This window comes from Podarcis tiliguerta, assembly GCF_965153285.1.
Source record: "Podarcis tiliguerta genome assembly, chromosome: 14".
NCBI classification, from domain to species: Eukaryota; Metazoa; Chordata; class Lepidosauria; order Squamata; family Lacertidae; genus Podarcis; species Podarcis tiliguerta.
Window position 1 is genome coordinate 1656049 of NC_139547.1, and position 18729 is coordinate 1674777.

General features: G+C 44.9%; 1 protein-coding gene across 1 annotated transcript in view; it reads right to left on the minus strand.

The window, feature by feature from the left end:
- Positions 1-12845: 12845 nt before the first annotated feature.
- LOC310664152 (thrombospondin type-1 domain-containing protein 4-like) overlaps positions 12846-18729 on the minus strand; it is a 97234-nt gene continuing 91350 nt past the window's right edge. Inside the window, exons 6-7 of the mRNA XM_083412818.1 lie at positions 13744-13843; positions 12846-13148 (exon numbers count right to left, since the gene is read on the minus strand). Of these exons, the coding sequence (XP_083268944.1) occupies positions 13141-13148; positions 13744-13843 (108 nt within the window). The 3' untranslated portion in view covers positions 12846-13140. The remainder of the gene's footprint in view (positions 13149-13743; positions 13844-18729) is intronic.

Sequence of the window (18729 nt, forward strand, 5' to 3'; positions counted from 1 at the left end):
TGATTCTGTTATCTACTAATCAGAAGTAACACATTCCTTTAAAGCCAATTCTGTTCAGAGATACTAAACCCTCTGAGACTTGGTGGGTTGGGGAGAGACGCTATTCACTGCTCCACCTTAGGTAGCAAAATGTCTTAGGCCAATCCAGCTTTCAGATCATAAGTGCTTCTAAATATCAGCTCTCAATCAGAAGCTGTTGTTTGCGTCTCCACTTGCTTACAAGTCTCATGTATCACACAACACAATGATATAACTGACAGCATCTGGATCCGTTCAGCTAAGTCCTCATTTTCAACCGGCATGAAGTCAGACCTCCAGTATTTCATGGCTGGTTAGCGAAACTTTAAAACTTTATCCCTCCCTTTACATAAACCTACAAATCCCTTACGGAGATTAATGATAATTGGCTGTGCTAATGCATGCCTACATTGCTCTATTGGCGAAAGGCGCTCATTCAGAGCTGGCAAAGTTTGTTTCAAAAGAATTTCAAAAGAGGAAGAAAGTGAAGGCATTGTATGGGAAGAGGCAGGGATAGTGTTGACAGGTGGCTGAACTCTTGGATCACAAGTGCCTGAAGTACTTTAGGGTGACATTTCTCAGGACCTTCTCCATTAGCTCTGGGATATCGCAAAGAGGTTTTTGTTACTGCCATTGGTGCCATTATCCTAAGTGTTGACAGAGGAAGCTTACTGTATACAAGGAAAGCAGGAACGAAGCAGGAGGACGGGCATTATGGCAGGATTTCTTAACTGGAGCTGCAGAAGGGCTGTGTTCCCTAGGTTTGCACACCTGGTTTGCACACAAGAGGAACCAAGTTTAGTCGCCGGCACCTCCATGCAGGGAAGACTAATCTGAAACCATGAAGAACCACTGCCAGTCCATGTAGACATTGCATCACTAGATGGATGGACTCAGCATAAAGTAGCATCTTGTGTTCCTCTCTTTTTCTTGTGGGATAGGACTCTGGTTCAGTGGCAGAGCACATAGTTGAATCCCTGGCATTTCCAGGTACGAATGAGGAAAAACTGTAACCCTGGGGAACCACCACCACCACTCAGATAACTGAGCTTCGCAGACTTGTATTCCTAAATGTGGACCACCCATTTGAGACTAACAAATCAATCACAGAAGTTTGTGGTTTATCAGTCTCTCAGAACTAGCCATTCCTCCAAGAGAAGAGGTAGAAGAGCTTGACATTGTGTCCCTGGCATCATCCATGTCCTGTTCTTGTTATCTCCCACATAACTTTTCCATTGTTATTTATATATCTGTTCAATTTGTATGCCACCCTTCATCCATAGAAGTCAGGGCAGTTCACAGCATAAACATTACTTGCCCAATGCTATGGCATAAAAAGATTCCTGATAGATCAAACCAACAGTTCCAGTGAGACAGTCGTCATAACTAACTTTATCTGGATCACAGCCACAGAAGGTAGGACAACCAATAGGCCATAGCAGCTCAATGGAATCTCCATGTTCAAATACAGTATACAGCAGGGTATACACAAACAACAAGGGGCAGTTATCAGCTTCATGACGGGGGTCTTTCCAGAAACATCTACTGCCCCACTTTTGGAGTCAGAATGCTACACTCGAGAAAGTCAGTCTTGTATTATTACTCACAGCCAGCTCTTATCTGCAAGGCTCAAGTATCTTGCTTTGCTGTATGGAAGAATCAAAGCCAGTAAGCCTGTTAATTTTAATTGGTTTCACTTGGTTGCTTCAGCTTTGCAGATGATATCCCGAGCCACATACTCAAGAATCCCAGATGACAGAAATTGTCTAGGCCACATTTTACTTGAGTGCCTTTGACATCCCATATGTGACATATTTTCCAGAATTATGGAATTAGGAGGAAGTCTGATGTGGCTTAGCTTTGCAATGGGAATATATACAAATGCCTTCACTAGTCACATTTTCCCTTTCACATTCTCAAATTGATCTGCACCTCTGCTTTCCTGTGGCAATGCTCCTGATGACAAAGATAAACTTTAACAAAATGCAAAAGCAAAACAACAAAACAAAGAACAGCACACAAAGTGAAGTGACAATCTTTTCTCCAAGGTGTTTTTTTTTTAACTTAGCTAAAAATTAAAGATGCTGCTTTAATGTGTACTCTTGTGTAATCGTCTTGATGACTGGGAGCAGAAAACACCCCACCTGCTTACCGTATATAGAGACTGGAATGGGTGTACATTGGTGGAGAGGGATGGTTTAATAACTGGCTTTTCACCAACGAGGTATTGGATATTGCCAATAAAGAGGAGCCCTTTCTATCATGCCTCAAATTAGTGCATTAAATAGTGCATTCCATTCACTTTAATGTTCCCCCTCAGCTATTTTGGAAGGAAGATTTAATGGCATCCCACAAGTGAATCAGTTGCAAAGTTTGTATTTCATGCTACAAAGATTTATATGGTTCTGAAGGGGGTCAAGGCATTCTCTTATCTGGCTCTTGTATCTTTTCTTAATAGAAAATGGAAGTTCAGATTTTATAAGGAATACTGCAATCCAGGCAAGGTTCAGAACATTACAATTCCATTTAATTAAATGACAGAATTGATTCAGAAACTGCCAGACTGAAAATACACACTTCTCAAAATGGTAGGATCCAGTTCTGGTTATTTAGAAGCTGCCCCAAGGGGACACTGCATATTTCACTAACAACACTGTATTTACAGGTGTTATTTACCATTTCCAAGACAAATGCAGGCACAGCAGATGGCCAGGAAACAGAGGAATTGATTAAGCACCAGGTTCAGGAATTGCCTCATATTTTAAAAGGAGTCTCCCCCACCATGCAAAAAGTTGCAAACTCCCCTCTGTTTTCCCTGATGCATCATTCACAAACCAAGAATTAATGCAGCTAAAAGGAGAGGCATGGTTTTCAATAAATAATCATTTGCTTCTTTTGTAGTTGACTAGATTTTGCTTTTGCTGCATTATTTATTACAGCATTGGAAACAATATTATTACTAGCCCATAGCTCTAGATTTAGGCAGTGAAGCTATAATAGCTATATAGTGCCTACAGTCTTTACACAATGAACTTATTGTACCCATTTAGCCAATGCAGCTTCTCCTTAAAATTCCTGGGAAATGCAGTTTGACAGTGCTAAGAATTTCCTACTGGACATTTCTAAGAACATAAGGAGAGCCCTACGGGATCAGACCAAAGGCCTGCCTGGTTCAGCATCCTTTCTCTCGCTGGCCATCCAGCTGCCTCAGAAAGACCCACATCCAGGATGGCAATAATCCTCTCTGCTGTTGTTCTCCAGCAAGTGGTATTCAGAACCACAGGCTGCATTTGATCCTGGTGGCAATATAGTCATAGAATCATAGAATCATAGAGTTGGAAGAGACCACAAGGGCCATCAAGTCCACCCCCCTGCCAAGCAGGAAACACCATCAGAGCACTCCTGACATATGGTTGTCAAGCCTCTGCTTAAAGACCTCCAAAGAAGGAGACTCCACCACACTCCTTGGCAGCAAATTCCACTGTCGAACAGCTCTTACTGTCAGGAAGTTCTTCCTAATGTTTAGGTGGAATCTTCTTTCTTGTAGTTTGGATCCATTGCTCTGTGTCCGCTTCTCTGGAGCAGCAGAAAACAACCTTTCTCCCTCCTCTATGTGACATCCTTTTATATATTTGAACATGGCTATCATATCACCCCTTAACCTCCTCTTCTCCAGGCTAAACATGTCATCGTGACTAGCAGCCCCAGCATTTCTGACTTTGTGTAATTTATTTTTAAAACCATCCAAACTAGTGGCCAACACTATGACTTAAAAAAAAACAACACCTAAATTCCTTTACTTACAATGGGAAGAGATTATTAGTTTGGAACACGGGGTAGATGAGGCACCACAGGAAAAACATGGAACACTCAGGAGGTGATGGCGGTTGAAGATGGAAAGAGACTAACCTTGAGAGTTGCCTTCCTCTACATCTCACTTCACCGGGCAATCACCACTGGGCTTGTTATTTGGACCAGTGGACGCATTTTCAATTTTTCTCATGACAAGCAGCCCATCAGCTATTTTACCAAAGACTACTTGCTTCCCAGCCATCCAGCCACACTTGGAGCAGGTGATGAAGAATTGGCAGCCATTAGTGTGGAGGCCACTATTTGGCATGGACAGCAGGCAAATAGTGTTTCAGCTTGAAGTTTTCATCTGTGAAGGGACCCCGGTAGATGCTCGCCACTCCCGTGCCATCTCCATTTACAAAATCGCCTCCATGAAGTCCGTTATGACCCTGTGAAAAGTGCTGCCTTTGCAGCCAATAGGAACACCATCTTTCCTGAATTCACCTGTGCAAAACTGCCTTGATATCAGGAGTTCCCCCACCAAAGAAAGAAAGCAAGCTATCAGCCATGTGGGTCCAGAACAGCTTCCCACACACATATGGGCCAAGAGGCATCACTCTAGGCCTGCAACTCACTTGTGACCCACTGCCATCATCTGCCAACACTATGACTTGTGGCAGCGAACTCAGCATGTTAGCAATGAGCTCTGTGAAGAAGTACATCCGTTTTCTGTCCTGAATCTCTCAGGCGTTCTGCATGCAACTCCTGTGCCCTACCACCAAGCTCTGTTGCTTCTCCACTAACACATGTTCCCTGGTGGTATTCTACACAGCAGGAGAGTGGATGGCATCCTGATTCATACCCAGACCTCAGCATGGAGAGCCCCTCCCAACATCCATCGCTCCCAGCAGCTGCCTGGTTTCTGAACACTGAGGAATTACGATGTCTCCTGTTGGAATTTAAAACTTTCTCAACCACCCAGCTCCTTTTGGTTTTAGTTTTCCCGCTGCCTTATCTGAGTTTTCAACCGTAGTTCATGCAAAAGTGAGAACAACAAAACTGGTTTATGTCATCCTTCTATAACTGGAAACAATTAAAATGGAAGCTTAAAAATAGATAATCCTTCCCTACAAAATGAAACAGGAATAACAAAACTAGCAGGTGGAGTCAGAAAGTGAAGGGGATCTATCGCCATGAGAAAGAGAGCCATAAAGCAGCTGGTACAGTGGAAGTAATAATTTACATCTGGAAGAAAAACAGAACAGCTGGATTACTTCTTGAGATAAGCATGCAGACTGTCAAAACATCTGCCAGGCAACCAATTCAAATTAGTGTACTCAAGGTAAATTGCAACTAACGAGATCATTCTTGACTTTGCCTGCAACAGTAAGTAACTGGGATGGTGACATTTTTGCGTAAGTCAGAAGATTAGTATTGATTGCTCCCAAAATGAACATTTGTGGAAGGCATGATCTGGAAGGCCAAGACAACATCGGTTTTTGCTTCAGAGATGGCCCCATCCGAGCCAAGAATTTACAGGCCCACGGGAAGCATCCATCATGGATTACTTTACTGTGTCTTCTCTGCAGATGTGAAGACTTAAACATGCAACAAAGCCAACGCACTAGGCCATCCGCAAACATGTCTGCTGCTTCCCGTTCTGAAGGATGAGTGTCTGCGGGTTCAACTGACATCATTTATTCAAATCTGGGCAAAACTTTAAGAGGCATATTTTGCCTTGGGCCTCAGGAAATAACATCGCTCACCCCTCATTCCTCCAAGGCAACCTTTCCATCCTACAGTGTCCCACAGTATTCACAATTTATTTGGGGAGAACCCCCTAAATCCTAGAAATTAAGAAATGGTAGGATTTTGATTATTCGGGATGTGAATGGAGAAGTAGAAGAATTCCTGAGCTAACCTATGCAGAACAGCCAGGCCACGCTAGAGTCATTCAGAAACAATACAGCGTCCTTGAGGCCATTGGCAATGCAAGAAAACAGTCCTTGCCCACCCATCCTGCCCTGAGGTATGAACAGGGACTGGGGGTTTGGAAGGTTGCCAGGGTAACTGGGTGTGAGGTGACAGGAAAAGAGAGTCTTTAGCAAGGTGTGCTGGGAAGAAGAAATGGAGAAGAAAGACTGAGGTCCATCTTGGGCAGGCTGGCTGAAGGGTGGCCAGGAGAGATGCTTCTTTGCATAAGATTTGCATATGTTGATTTATATGTATAGATATAAATTTAGAAACAATTTCTATGATTTAAACAGAAATACATCTCACCATAATGACAAAGACTGTAACCAACTGAGTTCTGTGCCAGCTCAGTTTGCTATCCAGTGCTGTTGATGGGCAGGGGCGGAGCTACCTGCCCCGGCATCCATAAAGCAGGACATATGGCCACACAATGCACAATGGTATCGTGGAAGGAAAGACCCTGTTATATCAATTCTCTCTCATGTCAAAAAATCCCCAACCATCAATAAAAAAACACACAGAAAACTAGAGGTTCTATCCAATGTTAGCTCTACTCAGAGTGAACTCCTTGAAATTAATGGACATAATTAACTTAGGTCCATGAATTTCAGCAGATGTACTCAGAGCGGACGTACGCCCCATTCACACCATTTTAAGCATTGTGATACTACTTCAAGAAGGCTTGACTTTCCCCAAAGAATTCTGGGAGTTACAGTTTATCAAGAGTTGTTAGGAAACCATTCCCATCTTGGAGCTACAGTTCCCAGACAGGCTTAACAGTCAATCCCACTTCACAAGGAACTCTGTGATATGCAGGTTGCTTTTCTCTCTGCAGGGAGGAAGATGCAGACAACTATAGCATCCCCCCCCCCCCAAGGGAAGGTAGTAATTTTGGTTTGGGCAGGGGGAACAGCCAGAGGGCATGGCATTAGCCTGCACCTCTCTGCACCCCACCACGCGACACAACACACTGCTCCACCGTTTAAACTCTGTGCAAGAGAGAGAGAGAGAGAGAGAGAGAGAGAGAGAGAGAGAGAGAGAGATACAGATCCTGGTTTGAATACAACTCCTGTATAAAGAAATCAAATAAAATGGGGAAAGTTTGTGTTTGAGAATGCAGCACTTTTTCAGATGCAACTCCATATTGTAACTGTACTTACCCGTGATGTACAATGTAAGGTTGTTATTGTTTTTCCTTTTTAAATTGTTTAAAAAACACACTTTAAAATCAATAAAATATTATACCTCAAAAGTGTGTGCATGTGTTTTAACATCTAGTTTAGTCGTGTCTGGTTTCAGCCTTTTGTCAGGGCTCCAAAGCAGAATGGTGCTTTCTGGGTAATGGCAATGCTTCTGGCCCTCCCTTGAGCCTGTTATCTGCAGCAAGGTCTGGGAATCCCAGTATTAGGGCTAGGAATCCTTTCTCAGGATGATGTCATTGACCATATATTTGCTGAGCTAAGGGAAGGGATCAAAGTGTTAGGGAAGGGCTGTAGCTCAATGGTAGAGTATCTGCTTTGCATGCAGAAGGTCCCTGGTTCAGTCCGTAACACCTGCAGGTAGGAAAGACTACAGCCTGAAACCCTGCAGAGCTGCTGCCAGTCAGTGTCAAAGATACTAAGGTAGACAAGCCAATGATCTGACACATGATAAGGCAGCTTCCAATGTGTGCCAAGTCAGTGCCCTTGAGAAAACTGGGAGGCAGTGTTGGCCACCAACTTAGATGGCTGAAAAGGTTCATGGAGGAAAGGCTATCAAGGGCTGCTAGTCATGATGGCGATGCTCTGCCTCCATGCTCAGAGGCAGCAAACGCTTAGGAATAGCAGTTGCTGGAAAGCACAGGAAGGAAGAGCACTGTTGCCGTGGGATCCTGCTTGTAGGCTTCTCACAGGAATCTGGCTGGCCACTGCGGAACAGGATGCTGGACTAGGTGGGCCACTGGCCCGATCCAGGAGGTTCTTTTTATGTTCTTAAAGCTCCTTGACGTCATGAAGAGGCAATCAGCCCAGCCCACTTTGTGCATGCATTGCTCTGCTTGATCCCAGCACCATTGACCGATACCAGGCAGAGCAGTGAGCAAGGCGTGGTCAAGTGTGGTTGCCATGCAATGAGCCCACCCAACACCTCCTAAGCTAACCTACTGCTCTCTCGTACGGCAGAAGACTCAGTCCATCCAGCTTCTGGGGAGGTTACATCTTGTCCTTCACCTTGGGCAGGAAAAGGTCTTGCACTGGCCAGGCAATGGAACTCATGCAGCCAAATGTCCTGGGAAGGAAGCGGGGAGCAACTATGCCCCAAAGCTTCAATACATCTTTAATTAAGGGGCACAAAGAAAATCATCTCATAATATAATTTTCATTGTTATCAACTTGTACAAGGTGGCAGAGTCAGCCAGCCCCACAGAACTGCCGCCTAAGGCAAAGATCAAGATAATGCCATCCCACATTCCACCAACAGAATCCCACTGGACTGGTACCAGTGCCTTCTCGGTAGTGGCGCCTGCCCTGTGGAATGCCCTCCCATCAGATGTCAAGGCAATAAGCAACTATCTTACTTTTAAAAGACATCTGAAGGCAGCCCTGTTTAGGGAAGTTTTTAATGTTTAATGCTGTATTTTAATGTTTAATGCTGTATTGTGTTTTTAATATTTTAATATTTTAATAGTTGGTTGGAAACCCAGCCAGATGGGAGGGGTATAAATAATAAATTATTATTATAATTACCATAATCGTTCTTCTGTGCTTGCAAGCTAACTTAGGGAACAGTGAGGGGCCTGCTACCACCCCGGCATCTGCTTCACCCCGTCTAACAGTAGGGCTGGCGCTGTTAAAACATCTGCGCTAACTGCCCATCTACTACCAAGACAGGTTCACGGTCCTTGAATTAATTTCGAAAGCCCTGAACAGCTTAGGTCCAGGGTGCCTCAGGGATTGTCTGAACCTTTCCATCATAGCTCGATCACTCATTCTGCTTCAGTCTCTTCAGCCATATTATTCTCCTCTCTCATTAGCAAAGTGTGAGGTTCCACTATGCCAGCATCCTTCACCGTAGATTCTAAATTGAGAGGGTTCTTCATTCCTGAAATATGGCCCCTTTTAATAAATACAAAAGTTTGTATTGGAGCAATAGCAGATAAAACATGGTTTAAAACTGTAGCTGCACCACAGCAAATGAGGGAGAATAAAACTGCATGCCTTACATGGTCACACAGAGATACTTTAGAGGCGGGGAAGGTGGTAAAATTATTTTGAACTCCATCGTTAGGGCTTGGCTGTAAATTGGGTGAGGTGCCCTTCCAAGAGTTCCAATTCAAACAGGAGGTGTAAAATCCAACCCTTCCTATAAAGGATTGCGTTGTTCAGGAGAGTGAAACAGAAATGGTAGAAGCTATACATTGAAGCCTGCAAGCTTTCTTTCCTGGCACCATAGAGAATGAGTCATGGCTGGTGAATTGTGGGAAGGAGGAGGTCCCCAAAGTAGCACACACAGTGTTATTGCTTCAAGGAGCAGCAGCAGACTCTGCCCACAGTATGGAACCAATTACCATCTCTGTGCAATTACAACATGGCCTAGACGAGCGTTCCCTGGGGCCATCTTGCTCAGCAAAGAAGTTGGCATGCTCACTCACTGTTCCCATGTGCGTACACACAGGCCGTTGAAATACACAGTTGTGAAAATGACTACTTCCCTTAGGCTGCAATCCTAAACCCACTTAAGTTGGGGAGTAAATCCCATTGATCTCAGTGGAATTTACTTCCAAGGAGACATGTATAGGATTACCCTGCAAGACTGCTATGTCCCCTTCTATAACACGTATGACAGAATTTTGATAATCCCACCAAGAGGAACTGTTAAAGCTAATTTTTAATAATCTTGTAGCATTATCATCATATGCTGTCATTATGACAGCTTTGTGGCCTACTCAGTCCTGATAGTTTGGGGCAGGGCTCACCAGAACTAGGGTGCCAAAATTGTTGAAAACTCCAAAGAAATGTAATTTTTTGATTGACTTGCCTAAAATTCAGGACAAAGCGCCACCTTTCGGAAATTCCTCCCAGACATCAATTCCACCTCTGAAATCCCAGTAATGTCAGGCAAAATCAGGACATATGGCAACCCTATCAGAACTCAGCTCTGGCCCCTCTCAGGTGGGGGCCATTGCCATTCTAAGAGAACAAGAGAGGCAAGTTCACTGGTCAGTTCCGCCACCTCTTTTTTTTTAGAAAAATAGCAATGGTTTGGGGGAAGGTTTGGGAAATAACAGCCAAGTTTCTGCAACATGCACTGAGGATTTGTGAATGTTACACAACATTAACTTGAGTGTTAGATGCAGATTTTGCTGAGTGACTTTTTTGTACTGATCCTTAATGGAATATATGGCAATAACAGTTTGAGAACTGATTGAATGAACAACACAGCAAAAATATCAGTTGTGACACGAAGGCCAGGATAAAAAGAAAGGTTCCCACATTGCTTGAATGTGGCCAGTGTGGAGGCCAACCAAACTTTATTCAGGAGGGAGCTCCATAATCTGGGGGACACCACCAAGAATGCCCCGCTCTGCTTCACCAGCCAACTAGCAGTAACTAGTGTTGAGACAAACAGGGCATTCCTGGCTGATCTTAACAGTCAGTTGGGGCAATACCCGAGAATGCTCTCCTTAATGTCTTTGAATCCCAAGTTGTTCAGGGCACTTTACACAAAAATTAGCACCTTGAATTGGACCTCTCAGCTCACTGGCAGCCAGTGTGGAGATTGAAGATCAGGGTAATATGATCCCCACCCCTCGCCATCTGTGAATAACTGAGAAGCGGCATTCTGCACCAGCTGCAGATTCCAGGCTGTCTTCAAGGCTACCCCCACATGGAGTGAAACTGTAGTAGTCTACACAGGAGGCAATTAGTGCCTTTGATCTGAACCAGTAGAATTCTTCTTACGACAGCATGTAAAGACAGGAGGTGTCTCCCATGCGCATGTAGGCTCTCTCTTCAGACATTCAAACCAGTATGTATACGTCAAGGGTAGAACATGCTGCCAGCATGCTGCTCCCCACCCCAAAGATGTGCTAGTTTTACACAGGTCAAAATTTCACACAGATCACAGGTGTGACCCACAATGTCCTCCATGTCCTTAAAAGCCCTGACTTGGCACTTGGGTGATTTATGAAAGAGGTCCAGCAGACTGAGAGAACGTGATGGGATGCATTGTTTTCCTCCCTGCCTGAGGTTGACAGATCACAATGGGCCATGCTGTTTTTCTTAAACACATTTCAGCTGCGTTTATAAGAGGATAGGAAGAGAGGCCTTAACAATATGGAAGCATCCTTACATTCAGAAGGGCAATACAGTGGTGCCTCGCAAGACGAAATTAATTCGTTCTGCGAGTTTTTTCGTCTTGTGAATTTTTTCATCTTGCGAAGCACCACTGTGTATTGACGGTTTCCCATAGGAATGCATTGGCGGTTTTTTTAAAAAGGCGCAAGACGTTTCGTCTTGCGAAGCAAGCCCATAGGGAAATCCGTCTTGCGAAGCAACTCAGAAAACGAAAAACTCTTTCGTCTTGCGAGTTTTTCGTCTTCCGAGGCATTTGTCTTGCGAGGTACCACTGTATATATATATATTAATCAGGGTTAGGAGTAAATATTTGACAAAAATCCATAGCTGATCTGTTCTCTCTCTGTGTGTGTGTTCTCTGAAAGCACAGAGGAAGGGGGCCTCTCCTGATCTGGTCTGCTGGTAAGAGGAAAAGTACCATAACTTCCTGCCAATAATAAGAGAGGTAGTTGATTTGTATTTCTTGTCAGCAGGTATCTAATATTAACCTGCAAGTGTTTTTACACATCCTTGGAGGAAACTCTATAAGAATATATTACTGCAGGGGCTTCAGAAATGTACACTCAAGCCCTGCCAATGCTTTGCAAAGAGAAAATAATCAACATCTATAGCGTACCTTTTAATTAAATCTGTTTCTAAGCAAATAGGTCAGCCATGAGGCTTTAAAAGCAATCCGAGTCTCAAACACACTGACTTCCAACATTTATTCCTCAAACAGACTATATTGCATAGCACAGTTTGATTGCACTTTTTGTACAGCGCCTTAAAAAATTGATTTTATAAGGCATTAAATAAATAAATAAATAAGTAAATAAACTGATTGTAAAAATGCAGGGACAATATACCTAGCACCAGATTCACAACTGAGAGTAGCCAATCAGCCAAATCATTGCACCCTAGGTTACCAATATTTGTATCAAAAGAATCATGGAGTTGGGAGGGATCTTATAGGTCATCTTGTCAAAGGTCCCATTTGCACCATACATTTAAAGCACCATGATACCACTTTAAAAAGTTGTGGCTTACCGCAAAGAATCCTGGGAGCTGTAGCTTGTTAAGAGTGCTGGAAGACCCCTGTTCCCAGGGCCAGCCCATGCATGAGCAGAAGGAGGCAGCTGCCACAGGCAGGGGTATTCAGAGGCTGCCTCTGCCAGAGTGATCCCCCACCACTGCTGGAGAAGTAGCCGAGGCAGCTTCCAGGTTCCAGTGAGATCCTGCAAGTGCCCCCAAGATCGCACAGAGGCCTCAAGAGATCTCGCCAGAAGCTGCAGCCACCTGACCCTGGTAAGCAAGGCTTGATCAGGGGTGGCAAGAGGGCAGGCAGCACGCACCCAGGGTGGCTCGTTCCCATTTCACCTCACATGGCGAAACAGGATGCCCCCCCGTCCTGCTTGTTTCCCTAGCAGAGCTACACTTCTTAGAATGGTTCAACCCCCCTTCCCAGAGCAATCTGGAAACTGTAACTCTGTGATGGGAATGGAGAACTCCTAAAAAGCTCTCGGCTCCCTGAACAAACTATTGTTCCCTGTATTCTTTGGGAGTGCTAAAGTGGTATGAAATGGATGGTTGGGCTTTGGCTCCACTCCCTGCTTCATGCAGGAAGCCCAGAGCTGGCGTATCCATATCAGATGGTTGCCCAGCTTCTGCTTGAAGGTCTCCAACAAAGAGAGCCCACCATGACCCCTCCAGGATCCCACTGCCAAAGTGATTGTACTGTTGAGACATTTCTCCTGACATTCAGCTGAAATCTCTCCTCCAGTTACTTAAGCCCATCAGATCCACACTATTGTCATCGGGCAACAGAGAATACGTCTCTTGGCTCTTTCATGAAATAGCCTCTCAATATATTTGAATAGTGATGGGGTGAACACCCTGCATTTGGGCTCAGAAAGCCAAAGAGGTCCTATTTTAAGGAGTGACCTCTAAAATATCACACCCATGTCAATCCACTGCACTAAAAAATACCCCAAATGAAGAGTCCTGTTAATCTTGAAGATTAACACATTTGGTGTAGCAGAAGGTTTCATGGGCCTATAAATCAATAAGGACCATGTCAGAATATGTATTTAGGAAGTACAAGAGCTGGTGTTCAACTAAGTTCTGATCCATTCATTAGTCCAGGTCAGTTTGCATCCAGTTCCTTAGGTAGCCCTATTCAGCAGCTTCAGCCCTTGAAGGTGTCTTGTAGCAGGATGGTAACGGGGATGGGGAACCTCAGGTCTAGGGACCAAATTCAAGCCTCCAGGCTCCTCTATCCAACCCTCACAACTCCCCCCAGACCACACCTTTCCTCAGGACACACCAATTGCCAGCCTGCTTTGTGCTCTCCTCCCAGTGTGCTTCTGGATGGGATGTGTCCTTAAAGTGTTTAGATACCTCTCCCTTTCCTTGATGGAGAAATTTATATGGTGTAAGGGATGTAAAGCAAGGGATGTAAAGGGATGTAAAGCTTTTATCTTGTGTTTTTATCTTGAGAACCTCCCTGAGAGGTTTTGGTGAAGGGTGGTATATAAATATTATAACAACAACAACAACAACAACACCAAAAAACCCACATCAGTTGAATATTGTGTGGCGGGACAGTGAAAGCCACAACATGTTGCCCAAAGGTAGAAACTTCCCTTACCTTCCGCAAAAGGTTCCCACTCATAGAATCTTCCCATAAAAGGCTTGTTGTTGTAGGAGGAGCACTGCAACTCTCTGATGTTTCTGTTCTCAGGACACGCCTGTCAAATAAGGAAGAATTAGGTCAGAAACATGTGCAATTGACATGAGTGCTGACATTCTCTCATGCATTAATGATAGATCACATCTGGAAGTGTGATCTCCAACAGAGGTGTAATCAATTATTTGTGAGATATCAATTTTGGTGCATCAGAGCCAGAGCTTCTTATACATACGGAAATTACAAACAGGCTACGCTAGTATTATGGGAAGGTTTGCTTATTTATTGGCTTTCAAAAACGTTCTCAGTGTTATTATTGTTATGTGTTTTTATTTATATGGAAAAATCAGTAAAAACATTTTTAAAAATATGTTGGATTTCAAACGTACATATTCAGGAAAAAACATAATATCTCTTATATGTTTGCATGCAACTCAGTAAAGAAAGACAAAGGCAAGTCAAAGAAAATGCATAGTAAGATATCCTCTGTGACATAGAAACAACAATATGCCACAATATATATAAGTTATGTACAGATTATGGGGCAATTTATTACAGGTCTTGGTGGCTACTGTGGATTTCTGTGTCTTCCCCCCCCCCCACACACACACCCCCCCCGCAGTTTCTTACTGTCTTGGAAAGCTGTAATCAGAGGCAAAGGGGTGGTTGGAAGTGGGGTGCTGCTTAACCCTTTCTACTCCTGCTATTTGTTTAAGCCCGCCCACCAGCAGCAGCCATTTCCCCACTTGTAGGTGAAAAGTATTTGACCCTCAGCACATCTCTCAGTCTACCGCTTCTCTTCAAAGTAATTTACTAAAATGCATTTTGAAAACTACCTCTGCAGACCTGTCCATTGTTTGGAGCTTTTTGGCCAAGTGCCCTGAAAATGCCACCACTCTCCCAGACACTTGTGAGTTCAGACTGGTTGGATACCTGCAAATGAGCACAGCTGTTCCAGACCTGTGCTGAGATGACACACGTTTGGAAAAGGAGCCACGTGGGTCACTTTCTAGCCAAAACAACCTGAAAAAGCAATTAGAGCCCTAAGTCCTTGCACGGTCTAGCTTGCATGGCCCTCTAGAATCTGGCAAAAAACGCTCCCCCCCCCCCCCAGCCACTCCAGCTTTCCTGGATTTCCCCAGGTCAGGCATGGGTTTGCCGGCTTAACACTCATTAGGATTTCTGGAAACTAAATGCAAGGAGTGAAAGGGAGGAAAAAACCAGCTGATGTATCACTCGAGAAAAGTCCATCCTTCTGTGGAAATTATAAATTGGGTGAGGGGGAGGTCTTAGTCTTACTCTTATATTTCCCCCAATAATTTTGCTCAGCTACAACCTGCAGCTGACCAGCTGCATCCTGGCTCATGGAGGACCCCAGTATAAACTAGGAATGGGGGAGGGATTTGATTTGTTTGTACTTTAATAGGAAACTACCCAATTTGCACTTCTTGAACCAGTATGCAAACTGAAACACATCAACCCTTTCACTGCACTTTGCTGAAATTTGCAGTGCAGTTCTCCCAACCAAACTATGCGGACACAAATGCATATATTCATGAAAACAGCAGGCACAAATGTATTATATTGGGAGGGGGGAGGCCATCTCGGTCAGCTCAGTCAGGGGAGCTGCTGGGCAACAGAGTGGTCGATAAACCAGCAGCATCCCCAACCTGTCCTTGTAGCCTAACACGAGGTGCAGACCTTTGAGGCCCTTCCCAAGTGTTATGTTGAATGGGATCCAGAATGCAGCAGTCTGGTCCTAGAACAATGGGATTCAGAATGCAGCAGTCTGATTGGTCCACAGGAGCCACCCAATCCAGCTCCAGGTGGAAGAGAATCCGCAACCTGATTGGCCTACAGGAAAATCCTGGAATTAGCCAATCACGTGGGGCCCATTGTGTAAATAATGTATATAAGGCAGACATTCGGTGGGAACTTCCATTCCTCCTCACCACTATGAGCTGAATAAAGAGCATGAAATCCACTCTTGACTCAGAGTATATTTCACCAAGGTAAGAGGTTTTCTGGCAAAGGAAATGGTGCTTTGTGGGCAATAGCACACTGCCAGCACCTGTCAAACCCCAGCCTAGCCAGGTGCTTTACAGAGTAGCCAGGTGGGCACAGCTGTTCAGCAACTCAGACAAATAAATTGTCCATTTCAAAAGCCTCCCTTTTTGCAAGGTTTTGACGCAGCCTCTTTCTCTCAAGGCATCTGCTACCTTTCTATGCTCATAAGATATATTGAGAGATTGTCATTTCCTTCACTGCTTCTTCAAAAACGGAGAAAGAAAAACCCTTGGGTCAACCTCATCCAGCCTTGCTGATTGGTATGTGTTAAAAGTTTTCCCAGGTAACTACCTCCAGCCATTACTTTGCTGTTAACCTCCTAGGGTCACCCTCCCCACCACGACTATCACCTATGAGGTACCGTACATTAAGTTACCAGAACTTCTCAGAGCTAAAACACACTGGACAGAACTGGACTGCTGGCTGTGCTGCAACAATGCAGTTAATGCCTAGGAACAAAAGATGGACCTTCGATTCACCAACCAATCAGGAAGGATTGCTGCACACCTGAATTCACCCGACCCATGTGACTTGGATCACTGGAATGAGGCTTTCCACAGGTGCTTGTAGCAGCTGGTAGCTGCTCTGCTCATCTAAGCATTGTTGGGATGAATCCATGGGACACAGAACCCCAAATCTCTTCCTAAATGCCCCAAGTGTTTCAAGTAATAAATTTTGAGGCAGGGGGACTCTGATCCTCAAGAGGACCTTGATAAGATGGTGTTGTTTAATAAATATAGATATATCTACACACACACTTTTTCTTTCTGCTTTTTTTATATCTTAAAATACATTTTTTATATCTTGAAATACAAAACCTGAGGAATGGAAAAGGATGAGGGGCTAAATTGCTGGCCCTTGGAAGAATGGAAGAAAACCAGTTGGCAGGGGTAAGATGGAGAGATTCCTCTGCTCCCTTCTCGGATGCTCTGGGCATAGGGATTAATCTGGAGTTTGTATCGCTGCCAGGAAGTCTGGGAAATAGAATTCTTAATGTGCCCTGAATCATTTCATTCACTCCATTTTCCAGGCTCTCTGGGAGTTACGAATTCACACAAATGTATAGGACTTCCTTCATTCCAGTTCTCCCTCCTACCAACCTTACCCCAACTTAAGAATTGTGCATTTTAGGAAAAACAGGGGTCACTGGAGCCAGGTTGACCCCACTCCCAAGCCAGGAGGCTTTTGGTTCCTTGTTTTTCAAACAGCCTATGCCACATGATGTCACAATAGTGAAATAATAGAGAAGCAACCATGACTAGCAACCCAAAAAGGATGCTTGGGAAAGGCTTAAATGAAGCTTGATGGAAATCACCTCCATGTGGTAAGTCCTACATCAGGGATGGGGAACCTGCACCCAAACTCTTGATGGAAGGCGCTGGCACTAATTGCGCCCCCCACAAGGGATGGGAGTTGACCCCCCCAATCCCATATCGTCCCGACCCAAAGGACCTCTGTCTTTGAAGGATTTAACTTCAACCGGCTCCCATGTAGCCATCCAGCCGCAGCTTCCAGACATCTGATTAGTGTGTCTGGGGCCGAGCCGGGATGACTGTCCATCAACAGAAAGAGTTGGGTGTCATCAGCATACTGATGGCAACCCAAACCAAAATTCCAGACAAGCTGGGCGAGGGAGCACATAAAGATGTTGAAAAGCATCGGGGAGAGAATTGTGCCCTGCGGTACTCCACACACCAAGGAGTAGCGTGATGACAGCTCCCACCCCCATCCCCAGCGCCACCCTCTGTCCCCGACCAGAAAGGAACGAGCGAAGCCATTGAAGGACTGTGCCCCAAATCCCCACGTCGGCGAGGCGGTGGTCTAAAAGTTCGTGATCGACCATGTCGAAGGCTGCTGACATATCTAAGAGAATCAACAGCCCCAACCCGCCTCGATCCAGCTGCCTACAGAAATCGTCTGCTAGGGCGACCAGAGCTATCTCGGTCCCATGACCAGAGCGTAAGCTAGACTGGAATGGATCTAGAGCCAATGTATCATCCAGAAATCCACCCACCAGTTCAGCAACCGCTCTCTCAGTCACCTTACCCAGGATCGGAAGATTTGAAACTGGGCATTAATTGGATAGATCTAAAGGATCTAATGATGTTTTCTTTAAGAGCGGACGCACCACTGCCTCCTTCAGTTTCCCTGGGAATGTCCCAGTGCCAAGAGACAAATTGATGATCTTACTGAGGGGGGTCCGCACCTCATCTGATCATGCTCTAATCAGCCAGGACGGGCACGGGTCGAGAGGACAGGTGGTGGGCTTTCTGACATGGAGGAGTCTGTCCACATCGGCTGAGAGTATCGTGTCAAAGTGGTCCAGTAGAATCATAGAATCATAGAATCAAGGGGACAGTCAAGGGGCCTCCAGTTCCATTATTGTATCCAAATTAGCAGGGATGTCTCGGCGGAGCATCAGGACCTTCTCTGCAAAAAAAGCTCACAAATGCCTCACAGCTATGTGCCTGATTCATAGTTAAATTTGGCTGTCCCTCTAGGGACATTAGAGAGCTCATTATACTAAAACGTTGCGTTAGGAGAGAGGTAGCGGATGCAATGGAGGCTGAGAAGTACGATTTCTTAGCAGCCTTCATGGCCATCTCATAGATTTTCATAAACACCCTATAAGAGGTTCTTGAGGCTCTGTCGCAGGCATCTTGCCATACTCGTTCTAGCCGTCTGAGGTCCCACTTCATTTTCCAGAGCTCCTCGGTAAACCAGGGGACCAAGTTTCTGCAGGGTCACAGAGGGCGTCTAGGTGCGATCCCATCGATGGCCGCCAAGAGCCGGGTATTCCAACCCTCAACAAGCTCAGTCAATGAGTCACCAGGGGGAGCAGGATCCTGCAAGGCCTGATGGAATCTATCAGGATCCATC